At 39.2% G+C, this 26,261-nt stretch overlaps 1 protein-coding gene across 3 annotated transcripts in view; it reads left to right on the top strand.

Annotated features, from left to right (window-relative positions):
* PDZRN4 (PDZ domain containing ring finger 4) overlaps positions 1-26,261 on the top strand; it is a 252,875-nt gene that overhangs the window by 198,898 nt on the left and 27,716 nt on the right. For all 3 annotated transcript variants that reach the window (XM_065853911.2, XM_071803094.1, XM_065853921.2), the window contains 2 exons: positions 4,524-4,777; positions 6,113-6,215. In XM_065853911.2, coding sequence (XP_065709983.2) covers positions 4,524-4,777; positions 6,113-6,215 — 357 coding nt within the window. The remainder of the gene's footprint in view (positions 1-4,523; positions 4,778-6,112; positions 6,216-26,261) is intronic.

Genomic DNA, 26,261 nt, shown 5'->3' with positions numbered 1-26,261 from the left:
AAGAAGGATGACCTAGAAACCTACAGGCCAGTCAGCCTCACCTCCATCCCTGGAAAGGTGATGGAACAGCTCATTCTGGACGTCATCTCCAAGCATATGGAGGAAAAGAAGGTTTTCAGGAGTAGTCAGCATGGGTTCACCAAAGGCAAATCGTGTTTGACCAACCTGATAGCCTTCTGTGATGGTATGACTGGCTGGGTAGATGAGATAAGAGCAGTGGATGTTGTCTATCTTGACTTCAGCAAGGCTTTTGACACTGTCTCTCACTACGTCCTCACAGGCAAGTTCAGGAAGTACAGGCCGGATGAATGCATGATGAGATGGATCATGAACTGGCTGGTTGGCAGAGCTCAGAGGGTTGTGATCAACAGTTCAGAGTCTGTTTGGAGGCCTGTAGTTAGTGGGGTTCCCCAGGGATCAGTTCTGGGTCCAGCCCTGTTCAATGTGTTCACCAATGACCTGGATGAAGAGACTGAGTGCACCCTCAGCAAGTTTGCGGATGATACCAAACTGGGAGGAAGGGCTGACACAGCAGAAAACTGGGCTGCCATTCAGCAAAACCTGGACAGACAAGAGGACTTGGCAGAGAAGAACCTGATGAATTTCAACACGGGCAAGTGTAGGGTCCTGCACTTGGGGAGAAATAACCCCAGGCACCAGTACAGGTTAGGGGCGGAAATGCTAGAAAACAGCACTGCAGAGAAGGACCTGGGAGTTCTGGTCGACAACAGGTTGACCATGAGTCAACAATACGCTCTTGTGTCCAAGAAGGCCAACAGTATCCTGAGGTACATTAAGAAGAGTGCGACCACCAGATCGAGGGAGGTTCTCCTCCCCCTCTGCTCTGGTGAGGGCACATCTGGAGTACTTCATCCAGTTCTGGGGCCCACAATTTTAAAAGGTTAAGGAATTACTGGAGGGAGTCCAGCAGTGGGCTACAAAGATGATTAGGGGTCTGGAGCATCTTTCTTATAAGGAGAGACTGAGAGAGCTGGGTCTGTTCAGCCTGGAGAAGAGAAGGCTGAGAGAGGATCTTATCAATGTTTATAAATATCTCAAGGGTGGATGTCAAGAGGATGGGACCAGGCTCCTTTCAGTGGTGCCCAACGATAGAATGAAGGGCAATGGGCACAGACTGAAGCACAGGAGGTTCCATCTAAACATGAGGAGAAACTTCTTTATTTTGAGGGTGCCAGAGCACTGGAACAGGCTGCCCAGAGAAGTTGTGGAGTCTCCTTCTCTGGAGACATTCAAAACCCGCCTGGACACATTGCTGTGCGATCTGCTCTAGATGAACCTGCTTTAGCAGGTGTGTTGGACTAGATGATCTTCAGAGGTCACTTCCAACCCCAACCATTCTGTGACTCTGTGATTCTGTAATTGTTCATTAAACAGAAGCTTAATCAAACAGGGCTGGAGGATGGTTTACATGAGAAAAGATATATTCTTTACTTAACATTCACAACTTGCTTGTGGATTAATTAGCCCATCTGCTACAACAAATGTATTCCCATGTCTTTGTGTTGACTGTTAAAAGTGACTGATTTCTCTATCCACTTAAAATAGTACCCTGGATTCCACTGAAAGTAACCTTTGCAAATCAAGGAATTTATTTCATCATCCACTAAGAACCTGTAAGTGGCTTACTATAAATAAGTGCTCATCTGTCTACAGCTCCCAGGGTAACTATATGTGGGTGTTAAGTTAGGGATAATGCAAGAGGCAGAAAACCCTTAAAGAAGCTACATGAGGAGGGCTTCCAACCCCATCTGTAGCACTGGCTTTAGGTTTTAAAATAAATTCTCTCTTTTCAGCCCCAAGTGGGCAGGACAACTGACAGCACAGAGTAATTCAGCTATAGATTTTTTTCTGAGAAAAGCAGCATTCATAAATTAGGTGACCTTTATGCAGATCAACCAAGTGTGTTGATGAACATCAAGTGACAATTTAAACAAGTATTGGATGTTTGAAGAGCTTGTATTTCATAAGAAACCAACATGAAGGATGGGATATTTTTAAAGTCTTAAATTAAATAGGCATTTAAATGAAAATAGAGGTTAGCCGTAGATTCCCAGGATAAATGAAAATGCATATCTTTTGTGATTTTTGATACTCGTGATTTTAAAATAATATTATTCTTTGGAAATAAAATTTGCATGTAAATGGCATTGTTGTGAATTTATGTCTGTTTCCTCAGAATAAGTGATAAGTATTGACTGATGTAAATAAACAGAGCTTCTGATTTTCCAAAAAAATCTAATAATACATTTTGTATGCTATCCAAGTATCTTCTGGCTTTGCTGATGCAGATCTGTGATATGGTCAGCTTGTGCCAAATATCACCATGTGGTTCAACTGGGACACAGAATGATTGTGGTTTATACTTGAATAGGGGAAAAAACCGATTCAGTGGTGTATAGTATTTATTCTCAAGCATTTGCTTTTAGGAGAAGCACCATACCTGTTGTCCGAAACTTTAAAAATATTGAAAGGGTTTTGGGCAGCAGGGAAGTGATTTTTCTGTTCCTGGAGCCTTAAGAATGGGAGTTACTCAGAGGGTTTACAGAAGCTCACTCCTTGGGGAAATTTCCTTTATTTTCTTGTAACTTGTTCTTCCACTGTTCTGGTCCTTCCTCTTATATACCACTAGTATTTTCCCAGGTACTTAAATTAACCCAACTCAAGGTTATAATTTGATGAATGATAATTTAAATGATAAAATCTTAACATAAAGTCTTGATTTCAGTCATCAGATAAACTGCACATATGCATTAAACTTAGGTGACTAAGCTAGCTTCTGGGTATCTCAGACCTTCAGTACAGGGAGTTTTGAGCTTTTTTATGTATAGAAATCTGTTTGGGTAATTCCTAGCCTTCTCATTACCATGTGCAGCATCAGGGCTAGTTAGATCAATTGACCTTTTCATTTGTGGCTACACTACAGTGTGGTTATTTTGCATGTCTTCTTGTGGCTAGAAATGTGCTGCTTGTTTGGAAGCTGTGTCAGAGGAAAGGTAGTTCTGCCTTATACTTGAGCACACACTCTAAAAATTTATTGAATTGATATGTAAATGTAATTAATGATCAGTTGTATCATAGCCATTCACATGAATAGACAGGAATATGATTGCCTGTGTTGTCTCGAATATGGCTTTTTTTAGTTGCAGATGCTTCTGCTGACAGGCTTAAAAATTATATTGAAGGCTGCTGAATGGGTCCTTTGAGTTTCCTGGCATTGTTTTTCCTTTTTTGACAAGAAAGTTTCAAGAATTTCCTAAATGAAAGAATGATGTGGCAAAGCAAGTTTGTTTTCAATCAGTATTTGTAGGCATTGGGGAAAAGTCAGTTAGGAGGTCTGTCTCATGTCTGGGAAGGGTTTAGGGTTAGTTCATTAAGCAGAATTTCTACAACTTCACTGTCTGTACAACAAAAGTAATTTGGGCATGAACTTACGGTAGAATCCTAATTTCCTGCCAGTGTAGAGATTTTCCCAGGGATGTAAATTTTAATGATTCTTTCGTGCTCTTAGATATTCACATTTCCTACTAGAAAACCCTGCCTTTCTACCCTGGCACAGGATCGTCTTGTCTCCACAGTAGCTCACAACAGTTAGGTCCTGTGCAGCAGTCAACAGCAGTCCCATTGCTTTGGAAACAGCGAAGTTTATTTTCTCTGTAAGGATGTTGCACAGCCCCTGTGTCCACAGGCTTTGCTACTGACTGTCATTGGCAAATTAGCCCTCATGTTTTGTAGGGTGCTGATACTTGGTGAGTTTGCCCTAAACACTTCACAATTCATGTGAATTTAGCATCACTCAGCCTTGCAGTTAACTTTTTTGATACCAGAAGACCTCATGTAGACTAGGAGGAATTTGCTGCTTTGCCCGTAGCAGAGACAAACCTTGCCACAGTCTTGTAGTTCTGCCAAGCTATGCTGCATTTGTAGCATAATTTTGTTTGGTTTATTATTTGTCTGTTTGTAACAAATTGTATCTTCAGTATGTTTCAGTTGGATTTCTCTTTCCTTAAAGAGCAGCAGCTGACTGTGTTAGTCAAATCTTCCTATCTTTGGTCTTAATGATTGTATAATGGCCACAGTAGATAAGTGACAAAACATTGAAAATTTGCCTTGTTTCTTTTTAGACATCAGAGACATGTTTATTGGCATCTGCATTAATAACAATGCTGTGCCAGAAATCCTTTGAAACAGTTGCATGCCATGGAAAATGCTGAAATTGAAAATGTCCTTTTAAAATGCTGTAGTTTCTTTGCCATATTCAGATTCCATTGGGACAGTTATGGAAGAGTTCAAACCATTTTTAATTGGTAGCATAGATTAAAGAATTTATTTCTCCCTCCAGCTTTATCTTCCCTCTTGCATGGATGCCAAAATAAGGTCCAGTCAATGTCAGCATGTTGTTTGATGTATTGCACAAATAATTCCCCTTATATCTTACACCCATATTTTTATGCTGCCTTTTCTCCTGAGAGTAATTCTTAGTATATTTTTCTCCTTTTCTTTAGGTCAATGGGAAGGACCTCTCGAAGGCCACTCACGAAGAGGCAGTGGAAGCTTTTCGCAATGCCAAGGAGCCAATTGTAGTTCAGGTTTTACGACGAGCCCCGATCAGCAAAGCTCATGGTAGCTCTCAGGATGTTCGGCTTGTGGATGCTAGCACTCAGACTGACATCACTTTTGAGCACATCATGGCTCTGGCCAAACTAAGACCTTCCACACCACCAGTTCCTGATATTTGCCCTTTTCTACTCTCAGACAGGTATGGGTTATCTTCTGTTGTTTACCTGTGGGATTGAGGCATTGCAGTGGGAGGCTCTTAGTCTTCTCTTGAAAAAGTCTAAGGAACACTTTAAATAAATTATGTCATTGATAACCAGTGTCCCATCTGGTCTTTAGTTACCGTTTTTGTAAACTCCGCTTATGGAATATCTAAAGCAAAACAAAAACTTGAGATCCAAAGTACAATTTCACCTGTCAAATGATATGAATTAAATTATCCCTTGGTCAAATAGATACTATTTTAAACTTAATTGAATGCAAACATCAGCAGGTGATGCCTATTCAAAATGAGGAGTCGGTTTCTTCCTCTGTGCTCCACTTGATGCATAACACCATGTAGTGGTTGATTCTTGCCCTCTGTCTGTAGCCAGCACAACTATGATAGCTCTAGAGCTTTCCCACTGACTTACTGGCATGCCATGCATCTCTGCAGAATTCATGCTATTAATAATAGAGAATATACCACTTTTTACTTTAATGTAGCTCCATTTTTAGAAGTTCTAGGTAAGCTGGGTAGGTGATTGTCTCAGAGAGAACTTGCCAGCCAAATGCTGGATTGAGCCTACTGGATATTTGAGTTACTGCATATTACTAAGCTGCCTGCTACTGTGACTGAAGTTCCTATGCCCTCAGCATGAGAGAGAGTTTCCTACCTCTGCTAAGGCAGATCCACACTGGGTTCTGCATGGTTGGGATCCAGCTTTGGGTCAAAGGCTGTGCCTCAGTGCGCATTTGCAAGACCTATTTCTTCGTGCTCCAAGCCCATTTAGCAGTACAGTTTACTGACATTTCTAAGTGTGCGGTTACTCAAATGCCCTTTGCCACCCTGTTAGCTCTTTAACAGAAGAGGATAATGCAAATTGTTTTATGAAAGCTCTTGAACAATTTGTGAGCCTGATATGGGTTGTAGATTGTGGATGTTCAATATTTTATAACCAAATAATTAGTGAGTTGCCCCTGGCCATGACGCAGCACTTGAATCTGGAGTTAGGTACATTCATGAGCATAAGGAATCCCAAATTGTCACAATTAAATAGTTTGACCCGAAACAGATCCGTTTAAGAAAACACCCTGTGTATATCTGACAGAAGATGAACCCAGCAAAATGAACTCATTTGGAGTATGAGCTTTTGAAAAGAAAACAGTCCTTGCTACTTCTTCACACAGTTTCTTTCAGGCTGTCAGGCTGTTCAGAGTAGCATTCTAGAGACGAGAAAACTACAGTACAGAGAAGTGGGGGTTTTAAATCACTTTTTAATTAAAAAAAAACCCTATTGGCTTATTTGCTGTTGTTGTACTGCTTTGTTCCACATAGCTGCCATTCTCTTCACCCAGTGGAGCATGAATTTTATGATGGTAATGAATATCTTTCCAGCCTGCCTGCTGATGCAGATAGAGCAGAGGACTTTGAGTATGAGGTAAGATCACTGGCACACTGCTGCCTCTCTTACTGTTAATATGGATACAGTGTTTGCACAGCTGATAGCAGGGTCTTCTGAGAAAAATAATAGTAGGGATACTTCTTAAAAAATTGGCATCAAAGACTATTTTATTTTATACTTATGTAATGTCACAGGCTTTACTGGAGCTAGGCTACACATGTGAAATGTGGGTGGCTACATACAACTCCAGGAGGCTTTTTAAACGTGTTCCCTCTTTGCACATTGGAGACTGTAACTCAGATGCTTTGGTTTTGCAGTTTAAAGCAAGCCTTTCCGAAATTAAAAATGGTAACTGGAAACTTAATTGCTTTTTCTCCCCTAATTTTAAGAATTAATTTGCCTTGTGTCTCACACCTTAGGGATCAGTCTTCCATATGCTTGTGAGTGTTTGTAAGATCAGGCTGCAACTATGAAAATGAATGTAATTTCTATTTACCTGCTCTTTGATATTTGATATTGTAAGTATTGCAGTTATAAGAAATTGTGCGTTGTACCACAAACCTCCCATTGCTCTTAATGCATTGTACTCTCCTGTGATAAGGGTGAATGCGTTTCTGAGTCACTGGAAAATCATTATGTGAGGCTTCCCAAAATGATGACATGTGATTGGTTATCTTGCTCTTCATTAGATTTTCATTTCAATGTATAAATAGTCTTCTTGTCTGCCAGTCGTTAGCTTTTCATGTTTTCCACTATCATCCAGTAACAAAATATTTGTAGGGACAGGCATAAGAAGCAGATGGTTCTTTTTATTATTAAACAGTGCTGAGTCTTTGCGTAAGTTCAAGTTACTGTATTTTAAATAGGAGTGACTATAAATAATTAAATATCTTTAGCACAAGATTAAAAATATCCTGTCCTCCTGTTTGCTCTACCTTAAGAAACCTTTTTAAAGGCTTCACATAACTGGTTGACATTTGGAAATGAAATGAATGACGAAAGCTTTGGCAAATATGCAGTGTGTTCACTTTTATCGTGTCTTTAGCAGATAAGATGCTCTATTGCATGTTCAGGCCACTGTTCTTTGCTTCTAGCAGCCTGGGGAATGTGAAGTTCTTCCCCAGGATGCAGAAAAATCAAATAACATCTACTTATTGAATCTCAATCAAAACAAGCAAACTTTTATTTAAACTCCTCAAAAAATCATTACTAGGGATTAGTGAAATCATTATTTCTTCCCAGTTGGGTTTTGGTGTGATATCTCACAGCCCGGGAGTCTCAGGGCTTAAGTTCTGTTTTGATTCCCCATGTGTAATGTAATATTAAATTTCCCTGTCAAGTGTGTTTGTTTATGGTACTTCTTCCTTAAATGTAATAGAAACAATTGTTCTAGTGATATTTAAATAAGCTAGCATCTAGAAAGAATGTTAGTAAATAATGGTTAGATAAAAACAATTTTCACCATTTATTGAGAATATCGGTGACATGTTAAAATACTAACATATTTCAAATTTGTAAAGAGTCTACCTGGTGGAATCAAGTCCTCTTTATGACCATTATTAATCCCTAATAATAGCTGGCATAAGTATTGTGACAGCGGCAAATGCTTGGACAGGTTCTCCGTTGCCTGTAATTGCTACTAATCACACCATCATAGTCATTAATTTGCTGTCAGCTATGATTCAGTTGCCCAAGGCAAATTCAATGAGTGACTGAAAAAAAGTGTTTCATTTGAAATTTAAATAGGGAAGGAACTGTCTAGCTTCCTTTGAGAAGAACGCATTATACTAAATGTGAAAGTTTTGAAAGAGAAACAAGAACATCTCAGAACCTTCAACTAGCGGAGCTTTAAACAAGGAAGACATTCCCAAAATTTAAGCCGGTATGGTAATATTATGATTTAGGTTACTCATTGGATGTATTATCTGTATTTAAGGTACTCGTAAGACATTAAGTTCCTTTGCCATATCTAGTACATGCAACAATTGAGAGCATTGTCCCCAGAGATATATCTCTCCATCCAAAAAAACCAGTCTCACAAAGAACAGAGTCAAAAGGGATTTACTCTCTGCTGATGCTGATCTGGGGGAGAAGCAGCAGGGCAGTGAGCAGAGCAGAGGCTGTGGTCCAATGCTGTCAAGGTCCCTACAACAGTATTGACTTAGGTGTACCCTGCTGTGACCACTTGGTCCCACCCTTGCCCTGATGTTTTCTGGTCTCTCAGTTATGCCAGCATTACTTTTTGTGAAACAGATGTGAGAAGCAGTATTTTTTATTTTTTTTTAAATAGATTTTTAGAAAGGCTGTTTTTAACCTAGCCCAGCTGCCTGGTCTGATTTCCAGCATAGCTCCACAAACTGCTGTGCTATGGCAGCAGCATCAGGGAAGGAAAAAATGCTCAAGCACTTGGGAAGACAACAGCTTATAAAATCAGCATTGTCCATCCACTATCTAAGGTAAGAGCAGCAAGAAGAGAGGGTGCAGAATCTCTGCTCATGTCACTCTGTGGCTTGCAGAAGCACAGATCCCCTGTCTCCCACCATTTGATTTCTCAGTGTTTAGAGGAAAGAGGTTTATTGTTACTACTGTGCCTTCTGTAGAAAGAGGATTGTATCAGTGCTCCCTGATTTTGTCATTCATTTTTATTTCATGACAACTTTCTGGTGCGAACCTTAACTAATCACACACAGCAAGAGGTACCTGGTGTTAGGAGTATGGTCCAGTTAACAAAGTGCACATTAGTGTCTCCATTGTACTAAAAGGACACAGATATGAAGCTCACAGGTCTCCATGACAAACTTAATAATTTTTAAATGAATTCCAAGCTAAACCTGGAGATTTCAGAAAGGCATTGAAACAAGACAGTGAGCAGAAAAAGAACAAGAGCAGCACTTCATTATTTCCTAGAAAGGGTTTACAAGTGAAGAATGCATCAGTTCTGGGACACAAATGCAAAATACTCAGCCAAATTAAGAAGTAAGAAAATAAGATCACTAGCAACTGGGGTGCTAAAATCAAGAATATTTTCCAAGAAAGGAAATGTTCTGTAAAGCTTTGATTAGCTTGGAAATTGCTTACACATATGTGCTGGTGTTTAAGTACCTGAGTTAACCACTACAAGAAACAAACAGGAGGATCACATATGATAGCCAGCACTGGGGATATGCTTGCCAATGGATTTGGTAGGATTAAACAATTACAAGACTCTTCTACTCCATTTGTAAGCTAGAAAAACCCAGTGGGTTGTGCTCAGATTGTCACAGCACAATAAACTCAAGTATGAGCCAATTGTCTTGGAAGCATGAACTCCCTGGAAGGCTCATTAGGCTTCATGCAGTACCATACTTTAAACAAATGGCTGGAAAGATGATGAAGCTGGGGGACTGCTGATAGCCAACTTAAGCATCCTTGTGCTGCTGCTACAAAACTTGTCCAAAAGGAATCCAAATTGTTGTTGGTAGATACTGAGACAGGGGTCAGAGCCACCATCAGTCAGTTGGCAGAAAGAAGTCAGAAGATTTGCAATGCTGATGTAGCCAGATACCCATGAGGACTTTTAAGATAAAGCAGATATTGAGTGATTTGTAAATGCTCAACTGGACTTGCAGTCAATATCACTGAAAGAGAGCCGAAGAGATTCAGGACAAACTCACCCAGTCTGACTGTGAGTGGCTGTTGTGCTGTTGGAATTACATCATATGATGTTAGAGTATACATCACACTCTCTGGTACCAATGGCGTTGAAGGACTCAAAGCATCACAACCCCCAGTAGATCAGTGTTAAACATGACTCTAAAATTTGTCCATGTAATAATAGAGGGTACTGGTGCTGGAGAGGAGTAAATAAGCTAATGGACATGCACTTCTTTAATAATGTTTCTGAGCCTACTATCCAGGAGAGAGAAACATCATATACTTGCTTTGAAATGTTGGCCATAATACAGAAATTAAGGGCTCAAAGTCACTTAAATAGTGGATCTGTGAAAATATAGGTAAACAAACAAGCAAACAACAACAAAAACAACAAAACCCCCAAAACAAAACAAACAAATACAAACAATCAGTATGTTGTAAATGTAAAGCTTGACAACAGAAAGCATCGCTGATGTCTGGTCCTACATATTCTGTCTGAGGAGACTACCTTTCAAGAGGAGCAGAAGAAAATAAGATGTTACAAGCACGTGGTGTTGTTTAGTCAACAAGTCCTTATCCAAGGGCAGAGACCTTCGTACCATCCATGTACTGAAGTAGCTTTTGAGTAAAAGCAAAGTGAGAAGTGATTGGTTTCTGTTGTGAGAACCAGTGTCTCTGGGGAATTACAGCTTTTAAAATCTCATATATCTGAGGAAAAGATTCTTATTTCTAGCTGAATACTTCTTACAAACAGCAAAAGTAGACATCCTTGATAAGGAATTGCAGTGGGTTGAGGTAACTGTTGTTGCATAGATGAGGAAGAGTAGGCTGAAGTTTGCTCTCAGAACTGAAAGGGATTTTTTTGGAGGGAGTTTAGGTGTTAGTTGATGTAGATGTGCAAAGGAGACAAGCGTAATTGTCTAAAAGACTTTAACTCTCATTATTCTAATTTTTAGGCAAAGGCACAGGTGACTGCTTCAGTACAATGTCATAGCTTGCAGGAGGCTGGAAAACCACCACAAATGGTCCACCATGCCAGGATTAGCGTTTTCAGAGTGAAAAAGGCAGAATGGCAGCCATTATGTTAGCCTGCCTGTGTCTGATGATTCTAGTTTTAATGCATGCAAATCTAGTGCTGACAGATTGGGGCACTATTAAGGCCATCACCTGGAACAAGTTGCTAAGGGCTAAGTTGACCCTGTAGGAAATTAGAAGGTATTCTGATGCCCTTCACTTAAGGTCTTAGAAACCACAGAGCTTCTTTATTTTATTGTTTTGCTCAGGAAGTTAGTGCATGTCGCTAAATCAACAGACAACCATGAGGCATGTGCAGGTAAAATCTTCCTGTGGTCTGTTTTTATGAAGCCTTTTGTGTCCAAGACAATGAAAGGATCAGAGGTTCTGCAGGAAACAGCAGCCACAAAAGAGCATGGAATTTTGAGCAAAAAGCCACATGAGATTTTTCCAGCTGATGCCTCTATGAAATGTGGAGGCTGAGCTAGAAACTACATATGTGCTGGTTTGATTCCTCCTATGCTCTGAAAATTAGGACTTCTGGAAATTAGAAGTTTAATATGAAAGAAGCTCGACTCCATCATCAACGTCTCTACTAAGCCAGAGCAACCCGTAGTGCTCTAAGGGTTGCTTAATACTCTTCAGTTCATGTTCTGCTTTGTAGGCCCAAGGGACAGATTTTCAGTCAAAATAAGGAAATAAATATGTGTGTATGCATGTTGAATGTAAGTGCTAATTTATGGTTATGCACAGCCGTTCATTTGCACTCATAAATCTGTTAACTGTAAATGTGGATTAGTCCTTTGCGTTTACCTCTGGCCTGATCCAAACTCACTCATATTGCTAAGCTTTCCTATTGACCTGAGCATTTATGGATCAGATGCTGTTGCCTATTTTCATGATTGCCTAAAAATAGGACTTGAAGAGACAAGCTAGAAAACTTTCAGAATGGGCCATGAGTGAGGTGTTGTGTAGACCTCTTGTCACTGAACACTTAAAACTTCCATAGGGGAAAATTTTGTCCTGTTTTCTTTGTTTCTGTCACCGTGCCTGAGCATGGTGCAGATGCAATGCAGCGATAAACCACTGGTTTACTCTTCCAGTGATGCTCATCCCATTATGATGAGGGAAGGTTGATATTCAGGCACAAATTCCAATGTCACTTTTCTGTGACATAACACTTCTGAAGTGATCAATTTTATTGTTATTTTTTCGTCAGAACAAAAGAAGGAGTAATTGTGTTCAGATTAGAAATCTGAGTGAGGCTGTTTATCTGAATAAAGTTATTTGAACATGTAAGTTCTTGTGCATTGAGGCCCCCATGGGCCACTGAAGCGTGGTCTCTGGACCGAAAGGCCCACCACTGATGTCATTGGCCAAGAGAGACCTGTCTGCACTGTGAATTCATGTTTAAGGCCTTTTCAACACATAGCTTATTTAACCAGTAAACCAAACAGATCTGTCTATCTTGTAAATACATATTTAAGGCCTTTTTAACATGAGGATTACTGAGCTGATAGCCTGTAACAACTCCCTTCAGACCTGTGATAGCCTGCAAACACCCCTGTGTGAGCATTGCAGGCACTTAACAGCGACACAATTGGAGCTCTTGCTTCAATTGCTAACACCTGAATAAACAGTTTTTATGGAAGCAGCTTCTGTGCACACACTGGCAGTGCTCCTGATCGCTGCAGCCAGGCTCTTTTGTTTTGTTACCTGATGAGTGGTTCTATACAGTGAAGCTAACCCAGAAGATGCATGTGTAACCATCAAAACAGAAGACATTTCTGAGATAAGAGTACAGCTATTAAGTATTTTTTAAAATTTAATAATATAACGGGGTGCACAAGAGAGAGAGAAACCCTGTGTTGTCAGGGATCGCTCAAGCCAAGTTGCAGCCATGGTCAGGTAGGATAACAGTGCTGTGAAGGGGCAGAACCACTATAATAGCTCTGCGATTTGCCATCAGGTTGTGCTTGTTTCTTCTGTATGCCCTACTGCAATTGGATCCTTTTTTTCCTGAACTTCTTAAAACTTGCAATAAATGAAAAAAGAGGCTTTAGTGAATAAAAGGTAGGTTTTAAATTCAGCAACTACCAGATGTAATTTAAAAGAGAAGGCTGCAAGAAATAAGGATCCTGATGCAGATATGGGTGTTGCAGTGTAGAAGAGCTGAAATGATGGACAAGGTTGTGTCTTTCCGTTGTCATCAGACCTGCCTAGTATGGTACAGGGAATGTGAAAATACTTGCTGATAAACATGCTGTAGATTTGCAATGGAAAAGCAGATACTTCTCAGCACCTTACACAGCTGCTGCTGTGGTGAAGGGACTAATCTGACAGCTCAGAGACTTACTGTGTTGTGTTTATTTTCTGACCGTCAATTAATAACCACCTATGGCTGCATCATGGATCCCCTGCAGTATAGAAACATTTTACTGACACCGTTATTCTGATTTTTTGTGGCAGTTCTTAATATTACATAGCATCTGCCATTAAGAAGTGTCATGAAGGAAGTGAACAGGTATGTGTGTGCCGGTGATCGGTGGTCTTGGTTGCTCAGGAGACTCTTTGTTTGTGCGGTCTTGGGTGGTGTTTTGTTTGTTGTTTTGTTTTTTTTCCATTCCTACCTGTTGCATCATACAAATCCAGGGAAAAAGATGGGCTGTATTTTAAAGCTGTTCATGGAAAAGCATGTGTGGAAGTCTCCTGGACAAGTAAATAGATTAGTAGAGTTGTTACAGTTGGACCTGAGAACACACTACAATGATCGAGGCTTCTAAAACCCTTCCTCGAATTTTTTTCCTTTGAACTCAAAAGGAGTTCTGAACTGCTGACACTTGACCTGTGATCCAGATGACTGTCACTATGGAGTAAAAATGGCATATATCACAGTTAAAATGGAGAAGTGGCACAGGAATGTTTTTTTGCTGTACTTATTTGAATAGCACTGTGTAATGATTAAATGGAGACACTTTTAGCATACATTTGGTGTACTACAGCTCAAGATTATGTATTTCACTGATGTTTTTATTTTTAAAATGCCTGGGGATTTAATTCAGCATAATTTACACGTGGACAATAATAAATACGTAATTTCCCCCTAACTGTGGCCAATTGTACGCTGTAAATGAGCAAAGGAGTGGTAAAAGGAGCAGTCATTTCCTTTTACTTTTTCATCTGTCTTCTAAGAACTGAAGTAACTTTTCAAGTATTAATTAATTAAAGTTAGCATCATTCCACTGAGGTTCTTCAGTGTTACTATGTCCTACATTGGTACAGGAATTCACAAGCAGGTGGACTAAGAACAGTTTTATTGAGAGACTTGCCAAATCAGTCAGTGACGGAACTGGCAGTAAAACCCAAGAGCCTTCACTTGTAGTGCATCTCGGTTTTGGCCATTAAATCCCTCTTCTTCCTTGCTAGTCATTGGATCATTTCAATGGAAGAGGATGTCAGCATAGTTTCTGCCACTCTTCTTTGTTTGTTAATTTTGATTGTATTGCTATATGTCATCACAAAATTCTGACATTCAAAGTAGATGAAGTTGCTGTCATCTCACCTCCTCTAAGTAATGAATATCCCAATTTAGTGACTTCAGTTGTGTCCATAACTACACAGGATCATGAGAGAATGGGGAGAAAAAGACTCAAAACTGCCATGGGCAAATTTATCAAAGTGATTACCATTTATTGTGTTTTAAAACATGAGGAAAATATATCACGTCAGTGATATTTATTTTGTTTCATGATTTCATAAAAGAAACACAGGGTTACTCTTCATTTCACCTGAAAGCTAATAAAAATTCTCCCTTGTTGTTGGAGCTTATGTTTTCCCAGGAAAATGAAGAAAAGTGAGCTTAGTTCAGCAGCACTTTATTGTTGGGCAACATTACAATATATGTCACATGTTTTTCACTCAGCAAAGGAAGAGGAAGGTGCTGGCAATATTTTCGTATTTATGGAAATATGTGGATTATAAATCTTCTGTTTTGGAGAAATGCTTTGTTCAGACAGTTTTTATACTGTTGTACCACATACCTCCATCTATGCTTTCCAGGTAAAATGTTTCTAAGGGTTTTATTAATACTATTTTTCAAATGCGTTGTGCTTGAAAGTTTGTGTAGTATTTCTTGGAGACATGGAATCTAACTATACAGACAAAAGATGGAAGAAAATAGTTTCTTTTACATAGTCTTTTAAAATAACCGAAGTCATGTCAACCAGCTTATTATAATGTCACTATTTTAAAGAATATATCCTGGGAAATTCAAGAGCACAGGAAGCAAGGGCTGAATCCCACTAGCAAGAGGGAACCTTTTACAAGAAAATGGACTTTAAACAAGGTTTCAATATTATGCATGCTAGGCCTTCAGAGCAGAAATCAAAAAAGCAGGAGAGGTCTTTTCTCTGGAAGTTTGCTTTTTTATTTAATGAGGCAGCTCTTCAAAGAGAATGCGATAGTCATTCCTGGAGGGCATGGTTTGGTGAGTAGGAATACAGGTGAAACTGTATTGTGCATCAAAAAAGCAGATGATGAGTTTGCTTTGTATTTCATCTCATGATTTCATCAATCTATACGAGTATGTGTTTGGGGGTGGAGGACGTTTCCATGTGCAACAGAAGTTTGAGCAGCTGATGCTCAGCATGGATATGGTGCCCATAGACCTCATTTTGGTGCCAGGAAAATGAAATTGTGTTTTAAAAGTCATTGGCTATTGCTTCATGTGCTTGATTTATAGGCACATGTATGTGATTAAGATTTGCATATTTTTATTATACATATTTTAATATGAATGTATCTCAAAGTAAACAACAGCATGGGTGGGGTGGAAATGTAGCTTAGTGCTTTCTAAGAATTTCTAATTTTATAAGTTTAACTTTAAATTTAGCTTTTTCATAGTATTTTGCCTTTGTTGTGTCTGAAATGCATAAAGCGAATTACAGGAAAGTATATTTCTCAGAGCTGTCTAAAACTGAAAAATTATGTTTTCAACCTGATTTTAATTAATACTTAAAAATAACCTTCACACAGTTGTAGATCAAGCCTGTCCAAATGTGTGGAATTGTAGCTGGTTAGGAGTTTGAATCTACAGCTACATGTTCTGCTGTCCAGATAAATGCTCGCTGCAGCAGATGTTGACACATCTGTTATGCCTCCCCATTTCGATTGGCTGCCTGGGTGTTTAGAAGGTGCTGATGAGGCAGATAAATCTTTTGACACGTTTCAGGCCCAAAGCAGGCAGGCAGCAGTCATAATGATGTTTACAGGGCCAAGTGCTGGGCAGTAACATTTTGAAATACGGCAAAAATAAAGTATGATTTTACCTGCAATAGGTGAAATTTATTGCAAAAAGTGAAAGCTGGTTATGCCAAGTGATTCTCAGCTGATTTGAACTGCAGCTGTGATAACCCATAAACCTGTGTACTTTGTGTATCTAAGGTTTGTTGGCTAGAAAAATGCACGTCCTACGATTTAGAGAGAGCTCTAAACTTAGGAGAGTTAGGAATCAGGGTTAGAAACAGCTGCAGTATATGTGATTTTGGAAGGGGAATAGCTATCTACCCGGGGCTTGAAGTTCCTGATCTTATCGTAATTCCTTCTTCCTTTCAACAGGTTTTCCTCTACCCTTTGAAGTGTATCAGATTTGAATGTTTTTATACACTTAGAGTCAGGAACACTCCAGACATAGGGGTCTTCTCCTGAGAAGATCCATGGTTTATCAAACAGGACATTCATGGACAGAGGAGGATATATCTGGCAGTCTCAAGTGCAGAGACTGGTTTCCAAGCAGACAGAGCTTTTGTGGGTGTTGGATCCTTTCCAGACCTCAGTCTCCAACACAATGAATGTTAAACAGAAATGTAAGAGAAGTCACTGTAAAGGTTTTAGCACTGATGTCATGTGCTAATATTGTCCCCTTCCCTTCAGTAGATGTCACCACTGAATTTTCTGAGTTGCTTTCAAGTACCACTATTTGAGACAAGTCCAGCAATGGCAGAGAGAGCCTGTCGTAGAGGGACAAAGAAGTGGATGCTGATTGTATAGCTGATATAGTCATAGTTGGTTATGTTTTAGAGTATACAGTCTACAACATCTCTGGACAGCTCTTCCAGTGTTTGACTGCCCTTCTGGTGAGAAGTCCTTTCCTGATATCTAGTTGAAATTCCCTGAGTAGCAACTTGTTTCTGTTATCTCATGTGATTGTCACTGTGTGCCTGCAGGAAGAGTCTGGCTCTGATTTCTCTGGGCCTTTGCATTTGGTGTTGAAGGAAGCAATAATTTTTAAGAAAATACTTCTCTTCAAAAGGCCAACTGAATGGAGTTCTCTCAGCCTCCCCTCACAGGAGATGTGCTTCAGCATCCTAACTAGTTAATTGGCTTCTAAGCAGATGCAGAGTGCTGTATTCCTGCCTGATAACCAAGAGAAGGTCTGTTCTACCATTTTGTCAAAGCCATTTTCATTGGAAAACAGATTGAGGAGCAAATTTTGGAAATCCCCCAAACCCCAAATTTTGACTGGTACCATTTGAAGTTTCTTTCTATTCCCTCCCTCACCCCGTGCCCAACTTAAATGGCTCAGACTAGTGATTCGTTAGTTATATCTCTTATTTTTCAATGGTGAAAGCCAAAGAGTTTCAATATGGGGGTCGGGATAGGAGCTTTAATGAAAAGTCAGAATTTTTTACTTCAAATACATGTAATAATAATTCTATTTCTTTTATTTTTTGTCAAAATTGCCCAAAAGAAGAGGACTCCTTTGGAATAGAGGCTGTGAGCCAATGTGACAGTTTAGTATATTCACACACACTGCACAATGAAGTAGTTACTACTCCAGTCTACTTATCTCATTTTACCACAAGATTGAGTTTCTGTCTCATCTGTGCTATTCCCACCTACTTTGTTCAGTGAGAAGAAAGTGAAAATGTAGAATCTAAGATTAGTGAAAAGAAAACCCTTAGCTTCATATGATCATCTCTAATAGTTAATTATACTTTTAAGTCTTCTCATATCCTTGAAACTTCACACTTATATTGAGCGAAAGACAAAAAGTGAGGATCAAAGCTGACTGCTGAGAAATACTATATTTAGGCAGTTCATCATGGATCTCTGCTCAGAAAGCAAGAATTCATGGTTTTCTCAAGTGCAGAAAATAGCAGAAGGGGTATTGGGTCTCAAGCAGGTGAAAATATATATGCATACATAACATAGGAAAATATATTGATGTAGTTAAGCACTTCTAATAAATTAGCATTCATACTGCACCATGAGGAACGAACAGTGATAAAGATAATGAATAGGAAGGTGGAACAATTAGGGAGAAAAGTAGGTCCATGGCTTCTTTGAAATAACCAAATATGCTGAGGACATTTTACTTTTCAGTAAGTATGATCATCCAGAAATACGGGAAAGAATGTTTTTAGGGTACTTTGTGTTTAATACTTCCCATAAGGGTGGATTTTTCGATTTATCTTTTTGATAGAGATCTGAAGATTTGCTATTACGCATGCTAGCTAAGGGGGAAAACTGAGGTTAGAGTGGATGTTTGTGAGTTCCTGGAGGATACACTGCCAGCTGTTAAGGCTTTTGCAGCCAGGAAGCCTGTAATCTATAAAGAATTTTTTTTCCCATCTTTGATATGCTTGTGAGATACAGTCACTGTGAAGTCCACCATGTGTCTTTACGTTCAAGGCTTAAAATATCCTTTAAAAGCAAGTCCGAAAGGCTACACCAAGACTGGAAGGCCTGCAGAATTAAAAGCTGTATTTATCTCATTCCCATATGCTTAAACCCTTCTTCCCACTGCAACACTAGATTTGTTCATAGTGCTGTGATCAAAGTTCTCTCACGTTCATAGTCCAGCTCCATCGTTCATCCAACCCAACCCATTCCCCCATCTGCTCAGTGACTGCCATTCATCCCCTGTCCTCACCCCTCAGGAGTCTCAGCTGGCACTTGAGTGTCTTCCTCCTCCCACTTAAGGCCATCAGACTGTTACTGATCATCACACATCAGACTGCTGAATACGCACTCTCAGGCTTGCCATGCCTGAACTTACTCCATTGTTTGATTTCCTACATGGTAGTGTAGTGCACACCAAAGATTTTCTCTCCAGAGCTACAAGGAGAGAATGAATTCCCATGTCAAATGGACCTTCTTTATTATCAAAGGATTCATCAGCTACAGGGCCAAATTCTGCTCCCACAGTTGCAAGATGATATTTTATTAATAGGTGCCTATATGTCAGCATATTAATTCTGTTTTTTGTTGTTTTGTTTTTTTAAACACTGGTATCATTGTCTACAGCATCCTGCTGTCCCAGAGCATTCTTTGTATGGACACAAAGCAGCATGCGGCTCTAAGTGTAGCTATAAAGCAGGGATCAGCAAGAAAGTGAATTTGTTTTTAAATATTTATGATTCTGTGTTGTATTTGCTTTTGGATTATGCATTTGAGAAATGCTTGCTGATATCTTTCCTTTCTGCTTTGATGTAAACAAATCTTGTTGTCTGAGATTCTTAAATCTAACCAGACTTTAAAAAATGAGGATTAAATTAGACTTCATCGTATGAGGTAGAGCCCCAACCCCTTGGACAGAGCATTGTTTTTCCCCACCATGTGGAATGGTGATAACCCTCTGTTTCTTTGTGGTAAGCTACCAACCAAATCCATTCTGGCAAATCTGACACCCAATGTGATTTGTCCTTTTCGATGCTGTTTATGAGAAGTCAGGACAGTCTTCTGTCAAAATTGATAAGTGAGACTACAGTGGGGAATGCAATTTTATTTGTAATAGCACAGCTGCCAGCAGTTCCAGCTTGTTTACATCTAGGCTGTCTCTGTCTTGCTCCATAGCTTTTCTATTTCCATCCAAATAGCCCCTGAGTATATTGTGGGTGTGCCTATCTATGTAAAATCTGCATAACAGGACATACTGGGAGTGTTAGGGGAAAAATGAACTTATTTCTTCACGTTATTTTCACAATTCAAAAATGTCATTCACTTTAAAGACAAAATCTTGAACTCTACCAAATCTCCATAAGTATTTACAAAACAGGCTCTAAAACTGAATTGTAATCTGCTAAAATCCTACAATGGTTGTTACTTGCCATGGTGGAGGTACCAGAGGAGTTAAGAGCTTTGATTTTCTGATGGAAGCATTCTTTTCCGGTGGAATTGACCAGTGTTTGTAAATTAAATCCACTACAAACATTTAAATATGGTTTATTTGTTGTGAAAACAATACAGTAAGACTCTGCAGTGACCTGTGAAGGGAAGGACGGTTTCTTTGCACTCTGTTTCATGCTGTATACTTCTGCCTCATAGCCTACAATTAGCCTGTGTTACGTAGACATTAACATATTTCCTCGAAAATCCTTTTGACAGAGAGTGTAAGTCTTGATGGTGTTAGGATAGTTCTCAGGTCTAGGAAGCCTTTGTTTGCCTGTGATATTACTTGCCTTCAGTCTAGCAGCCCCAGAATCCCAGACGGTTTTGATCTTTTTTTATTGGTACACTTAAGAAAGCTGCAGTGATGGGCATTTCCTCTCTGTGGACTCTCCTGTGAGCTGTTTCTTTACAGTAGCTCACCCTAAACATGCCGTTATTATTGAGGTAAAGTGAGAGAACGTTTTACATTTGACTGATCTAGCTTGTGACAGATGAGCTTTTTTATCAAGCTGAAAATTCTTGTTTCCTTTTGCCATTTCTCTTTTTTCAGTTATTAATAAGTAATCAGTCTTCTGCATGTTTTGTCATTAAAAAGTAGAGTCCAGAGATGGCTGCAATTGTCACTACTCTGGTTTTGTGAATTGTGGTGTCATCTGACACTTTTGCATTTTCATTGTAGGTGTATTTCTTATCTCTGTGTTTTCAAGAGCAGCAATCGTGCTCTTAAATGGATCATTTTGTCAGTGCCTGGCACACACTTACACAGGGATATATACATACTGTATGTACCTATAGATACATATACATAAATTTACAAACACACACTCCCTCCCTTCCAGCACACTTGGACACATGCACACACAAATACTTAACACCCACCTCAAGCCTGAGAACTAAATATCTACCTTAAAATGAAACTACATTGCTAAGTGTACATTGAAGGCACCACGAACTCTCTTCATCCAAATAGAGATAGGTAGCCTATAGGAAAAAATCCATCATATTTAAAATGGATCATTGTGATGATTTCCACTGACCTGAGGATTTACACATGTCTTGTCTGAGTTTCCTCGAATTACTTCTGGTCGTTGTTAAAGACATAACTGCTTACTGAACAAAGCCTAGCTAAGAGATTTGTAAACGTGATCTGGGTAAGGTGAAATGTGATACTTGTTTGAAACACCAGGCATCTGTTTTAAGTGTGTAGTCTTATTCATTGTACATACCCTGATCATTTGTACATGACAGTCACAACGGCATGGTACCAACTCAGGGGTGAAATAAATGGTGTTATAAAAAGAAGTCTAAAGAGCACCATTCATTCTGCTGATGATGCTTTTTCGTTACAAATCCAGGCTGTTGTTTCCTCTGTTTTGCACCCACACTCATTTGCAACATTTGCTTTTATGTAATGTGTAATACCATTCTCGTCAGTTCTGAATTTGAGTTGAATTCTTCTATTTAGTAGTTCCACTGTTAGCTCTCTACCCTCGTAGGACTTCATTAGATTGAACTGTTCCTATAAGAAGAGTGAAGGGATAGCTCTGCTTCTGTTTGTATATCTTATTTCTATTTGATGAGCAGAATTACTTGCCAGTGATGAAGAGTGTGTGGCATTTTGAAGATTAAATATTATAGAAGGTAGCAATGTAAATGACTGGTGATTTGTCAGCCTGGAAAAGGTGTATCCTTTGAGTCATGGAGGAAGAGACCAAGAAAGCAAATGTGATTATCAAGACGCTGCCAGGATGCTCACTTGTTTGGAGCTCTGTGTGATAACAATCCAGGTTCTTACATCATTTTCTGGTGATAAAATCTGCAGAGTTGGGATTACTAAACACAATTATGAGGTTGAAAGCTTTGCCTGGTTTCCATATTTTATAGAAATTGCTAGCAAGAGAAGCCAATAAAATTGATCTGACTTTGCGGAACAATGTGTTTATAGTATCCCAGACAGAAGGTGTGAAGAGCATCCAAAATTCAACTATGTGTATAAACTGGAGGTTGATCTCACCTATAATGAGGCAGACACAGGACAATACTGAAGAATGAATCTGAATTTTAAGGTGTGTGTCGTCCCTGTAGTCCCTGTGCACTTCTGTTTGATGCTTCAGAAGAGAGGCACTAGCTCAGATGGATGAGTATTTCTTTTCAGTATAACCAGTTTATTAAAATAAGTCAAACTTCTATGTACTTTCTCAGTTAATTCTTCATTGAGCTGTTCTGTAAGTACTGTGTTCTTGGCCTTTTGTTCTTCATTCATTCAGTCCATCATCCTGTCAATTATGCCATTAGCAAGATGAGCATTAACTATTAGCATTAGCTATTACTACAGGTAAAAAGGAAAAGCAAATATAAAGGTAACTACTCTTTTCTTATTTTGCTGTATTATTTTGGGGTTGTTCTCTCTTTTTCTTAGAATTTATGCTAAATACTACACTTCTCCACCTTGGATCATCAGATATCAGGTCCCCTCATTGCATTCAATAAGCCTTGGTTTCTTCTGAAAGTGCTGTCTGATACAAAAGCACTACTTTGCAAGTGATCGTGAAAGAAACTGAGGAAAACAAGGCTATAATCATAAAACCTGTCAGCTATACCTTGGTGTATTTTAGCATCTGCAAACTCTTAGGTCATCCAGGCTTTAAGGTAAACTGCATAAAGCATTTGGAGCTCTACCTGATAATGGTTCATAAAGAGGTAAAACATGAAGGTGTTTCAGCTCGCTCCTGGGGTTGTTTCAGAGTATATACACGGCCACTTAGTTAGTGATGGGCAGTGATTCTCTACTTGGTGATAACTGCATTGTTCTGGGTGTCTATGAAGATATAATTCTATTTTTTGTTTGTTTTATTTTCCTTGATGTTGCCATAATAGCAACTAGTAACAATTCATAATCTGATTTTGATCCAAGAGGTACTAATAATCATCCTGTGGTACAGAAAAATTGCTGAACCCAGAGAGACCTCCACAGACTGCCTTTCTCTGAAGTCTTTTGCTTTAAAACACATTACATTACTGTGGACTTTGTATTAATAGATGGAATTTGTCAGCCACCTTAGAGACTTGAGCCAAGATACAGCTCTTTCATGCATTTTAAGATGAAGATAAAGCATATCTGAATTGTACTGTTTGTTTCACCACACGAGGACTTTTCCAGACTGGCAGCTTTTTATCTTCTGGTGAAGTAGAAATCCTCCCATATATTGTGGTGCCTTCCATTTCTGAAAACTATATATGTACTGCTGTGTTGGCTCCTAATTTAAAATCTGGCAATTCCATACTTGTAAATAGCAAAACTTCCCTTCTCCTTTACAACTTTTTTTATTTTTTTTTTTTCCATTCAGGTGAGTTGTTCAAAGGGGAGAGGTAAGAAAGCAGAGTGTTTTGGTTTTACAGGCTGAACTCTACTGATAAATAACCAACATGAAAAGCTGACGTGCTTTTTCTCTAAAGGTAATGGAGTTAAGGAGACAAGGTGGATGCTAGTTAATGCTAAGAAATTAAATAAGTGACATAAACAGAACATGTTAAGGAATCTCTGTCTTACCATGTCACAAAAATACAAACCCTGAGCTATGAATCACAGGTTTTGTTACACTGGAGAATAACATGAATTAAAATTGATTTGGTATTTGACTGTGTCTAAATGGTGAGATTATATTCTCATTGTAATGAGGACTTAAATGTTAACTGAAATTATCACACACCCTCCATTTAGAAAAAATGCTGTTGTGTTTTGATTCCATACTGTCCCTTCTAATGGTGTTACCAGAGTTCATGGGACCCATTACTCTGAAATACTGTATGAGTGAAGGGAACTCAATAGCTGTTGTGACTTTGATAGTCTCTCTTGGTCCTTTCAGTGGTGTGCAACAATTGCTATAAAGGCAAGTGGGGAATATTGGAAGTATGTAGAGTATTTATAATATTTCTACAGTGCTGTTCAAACACTGTAATCATTTATTCTTTTATGGCCTGCTACCTTGGTAGTGTTTGCGTTGTTTTCTGCTTACAGATAAGGAAAAGAAGTCTACAAAAAGTTACGAGTTGACTGCACCAAAGCAGTTACAATTGAACAGGGAATAGGGACTTAAAGGCAGAAGACTTCTGGAAACCTGCTAAAAAACTGCCTTATGAGCCAAGATCTTACTAAATTTATTCAAAATTATGATGAATTTGAGAAAGTAGGGAAAGTGCCTTCCTCAGTCTAGAGCATCATCCAGGGAAGACTCTCAAATGTATGCCCAGTAATTTAAAATACACCCAGTGATTTTTCAGAAAGTTCGCATTTCTTGATCTTGCAACTGTAGTGGTAGTAAATTCGATGAATCCAGACGCCGGCATAAGCTCTTTGATCGAACGGGCGGGCCGGGCGAGAGTAAGGAGTCTAATTCAATGTGAATTTACCATCCGTACTCTTTAATGAACTCTTAAACAACACTGAATATCAATGTCCCCGAGACCACGTTTTTCCAAGCCTTATATACTCTATACCAAAAGGCCATGCGGCAAGTGCAGGCTACAATTGGTTACACTCACAGTCACTCATCCCCCCCCACTATGGTGATTGGCTGCAGGGCACTGTTCACAGACTGTTCATGCGCAGCGGCAACGCCCCTCCTGCAGCCTGGGTCGAGAGCAGAGCGGCTTCTGTTTACTTTCCTTTTGTCTCTGGTGTCTCAGGGAAATCCTTCCGTGTAGCACAGCCGCATCAAGCCCTGGCTTGTTCACAGCACACAGCCAGAGACTCTCCACAATTCCTCCTTTTTTTTTCTTTTTGGACAAGCCAGGATTGATTAGCTGTGTGTTCTAATCCTTTTTTTGATATGTGATAAAAAAAACAACTTATACATAACATATAAATAACAACAACAATCAACGTAAACAGTGCACTTTGCAATAAACCTGAGGTATTCCATTGCCGTTTAAATATCGCAATGGATTGATTAAACAAATTCCAAGAACTTTGGTTTAAAGATACTCAACTTATAACAAACGATGTGCTGGGTGTTGATAAACTTACTCAAGAGGTAGTGGTGTTTAAAGATCTACTTATATAACTATAGTACGCATACATGTCACAGCTAAATCAATGCAAAGGTTACACCTCACTCTGTGACCTCCGAAGGTTCTGCTGCAGGGAGTTGACTTGGTTGAGTTTGTTTCAACTCCGGCTTTACTGCTCGGCTTGGAACCCACAATGGACCTTGATCTGTGGAGAGACACATATACCCTCTACCATTAAAAATAACAGGTACTGGTCCCTTCCACAATCCAGTGGTGGGATCACGATACCTCACCATGAATTCCGGTAAAGTGTTTTTCCTTCCTAGTCTGATCTGATAATGATGAATGATCACAGGAGGCTCCTCATGATCTCCAGTTAGACATAAATAATTCAAGGTAAACAACACCTTTGCTAAACGCTGTTGACAATCTAACTCTTCCTGCTTCTGTTTGCTCAAATACCCTTTAATCATTTGATGTGCTCTCTCGATGATTCCTTGGCCCGTTGGGGAATGAGGTATGCCTGTAACGTGTTTCACTCCCCATTTCATTAGAAAAGTTCTAACTTTCTGGCTAACATAGGCAGGGCCATTGTCTGTCTTAATCTTTTCTGGGACACCCATTACAGCAAAACAAGCTGTAAGATGTTTACATACATGTAGTGCTTTTTCCCCTGGTAAAGCAGTAGCCCATATCATTTTTGAAAAAGTATCAATTGTGACATGCACATATTTAAGTCTTCCGAATTCTGGCACATGTGTCACATCCATTTGCCATAATTCTAAGGCTTTTAAACCTCGAGGATTGACACCGATTCCTATACCTAACATCTGGCTTCCACACTGAGGACATGCCTGTACAATACTTCTTGCTTCATTTAAAGTTAAATCGAATTGTCTTTGGAGACCTCTGGCATTCTGATGAAAGCTCTCATGACTTTGTCTCGCTTGTTGGAATTTATCTGTTGGAGGCATGTGCTGTACTGAACTTACTAAACTATCTGCAATTTGATTTCCTTCACCTAGACCAAGATTCCATTGATGACTGCAGATGTGAATCACACAACAGGGTTCTTTTCTTTGATTTAAAATAGCTCTCAATTGTACAAACAATTTTCCTAATCGAGGATTATTCGATTGTCTTAACAGGGCATTTTCCATTCTGGGTATTACACCTGCTACATACAAAGAATCTGTGACGACATTTAAAGCAGATTTCAGCCAATAATTTAAGGCCCATATTACTGCCGTGAGC

This window comes from Patagioenas fasciata, chromosome 1, assembly GCF_037038585.1.
Source record: "Patagioenas fasciata isolate bPatFas1 chromosome 1, bPatFas1.hap1, whole genome shotgun sequence".
Taxonomy (NCBI): domain Eukaryota; kingdom Metazoa; phylum Chordata; class Aves; order Columbiformes; family Columbidae; genus Patagioenas; species Patagioenas fasciata.
This window is presented reverse-complemented; position numbering and strand designations above follow the sequence as displayed.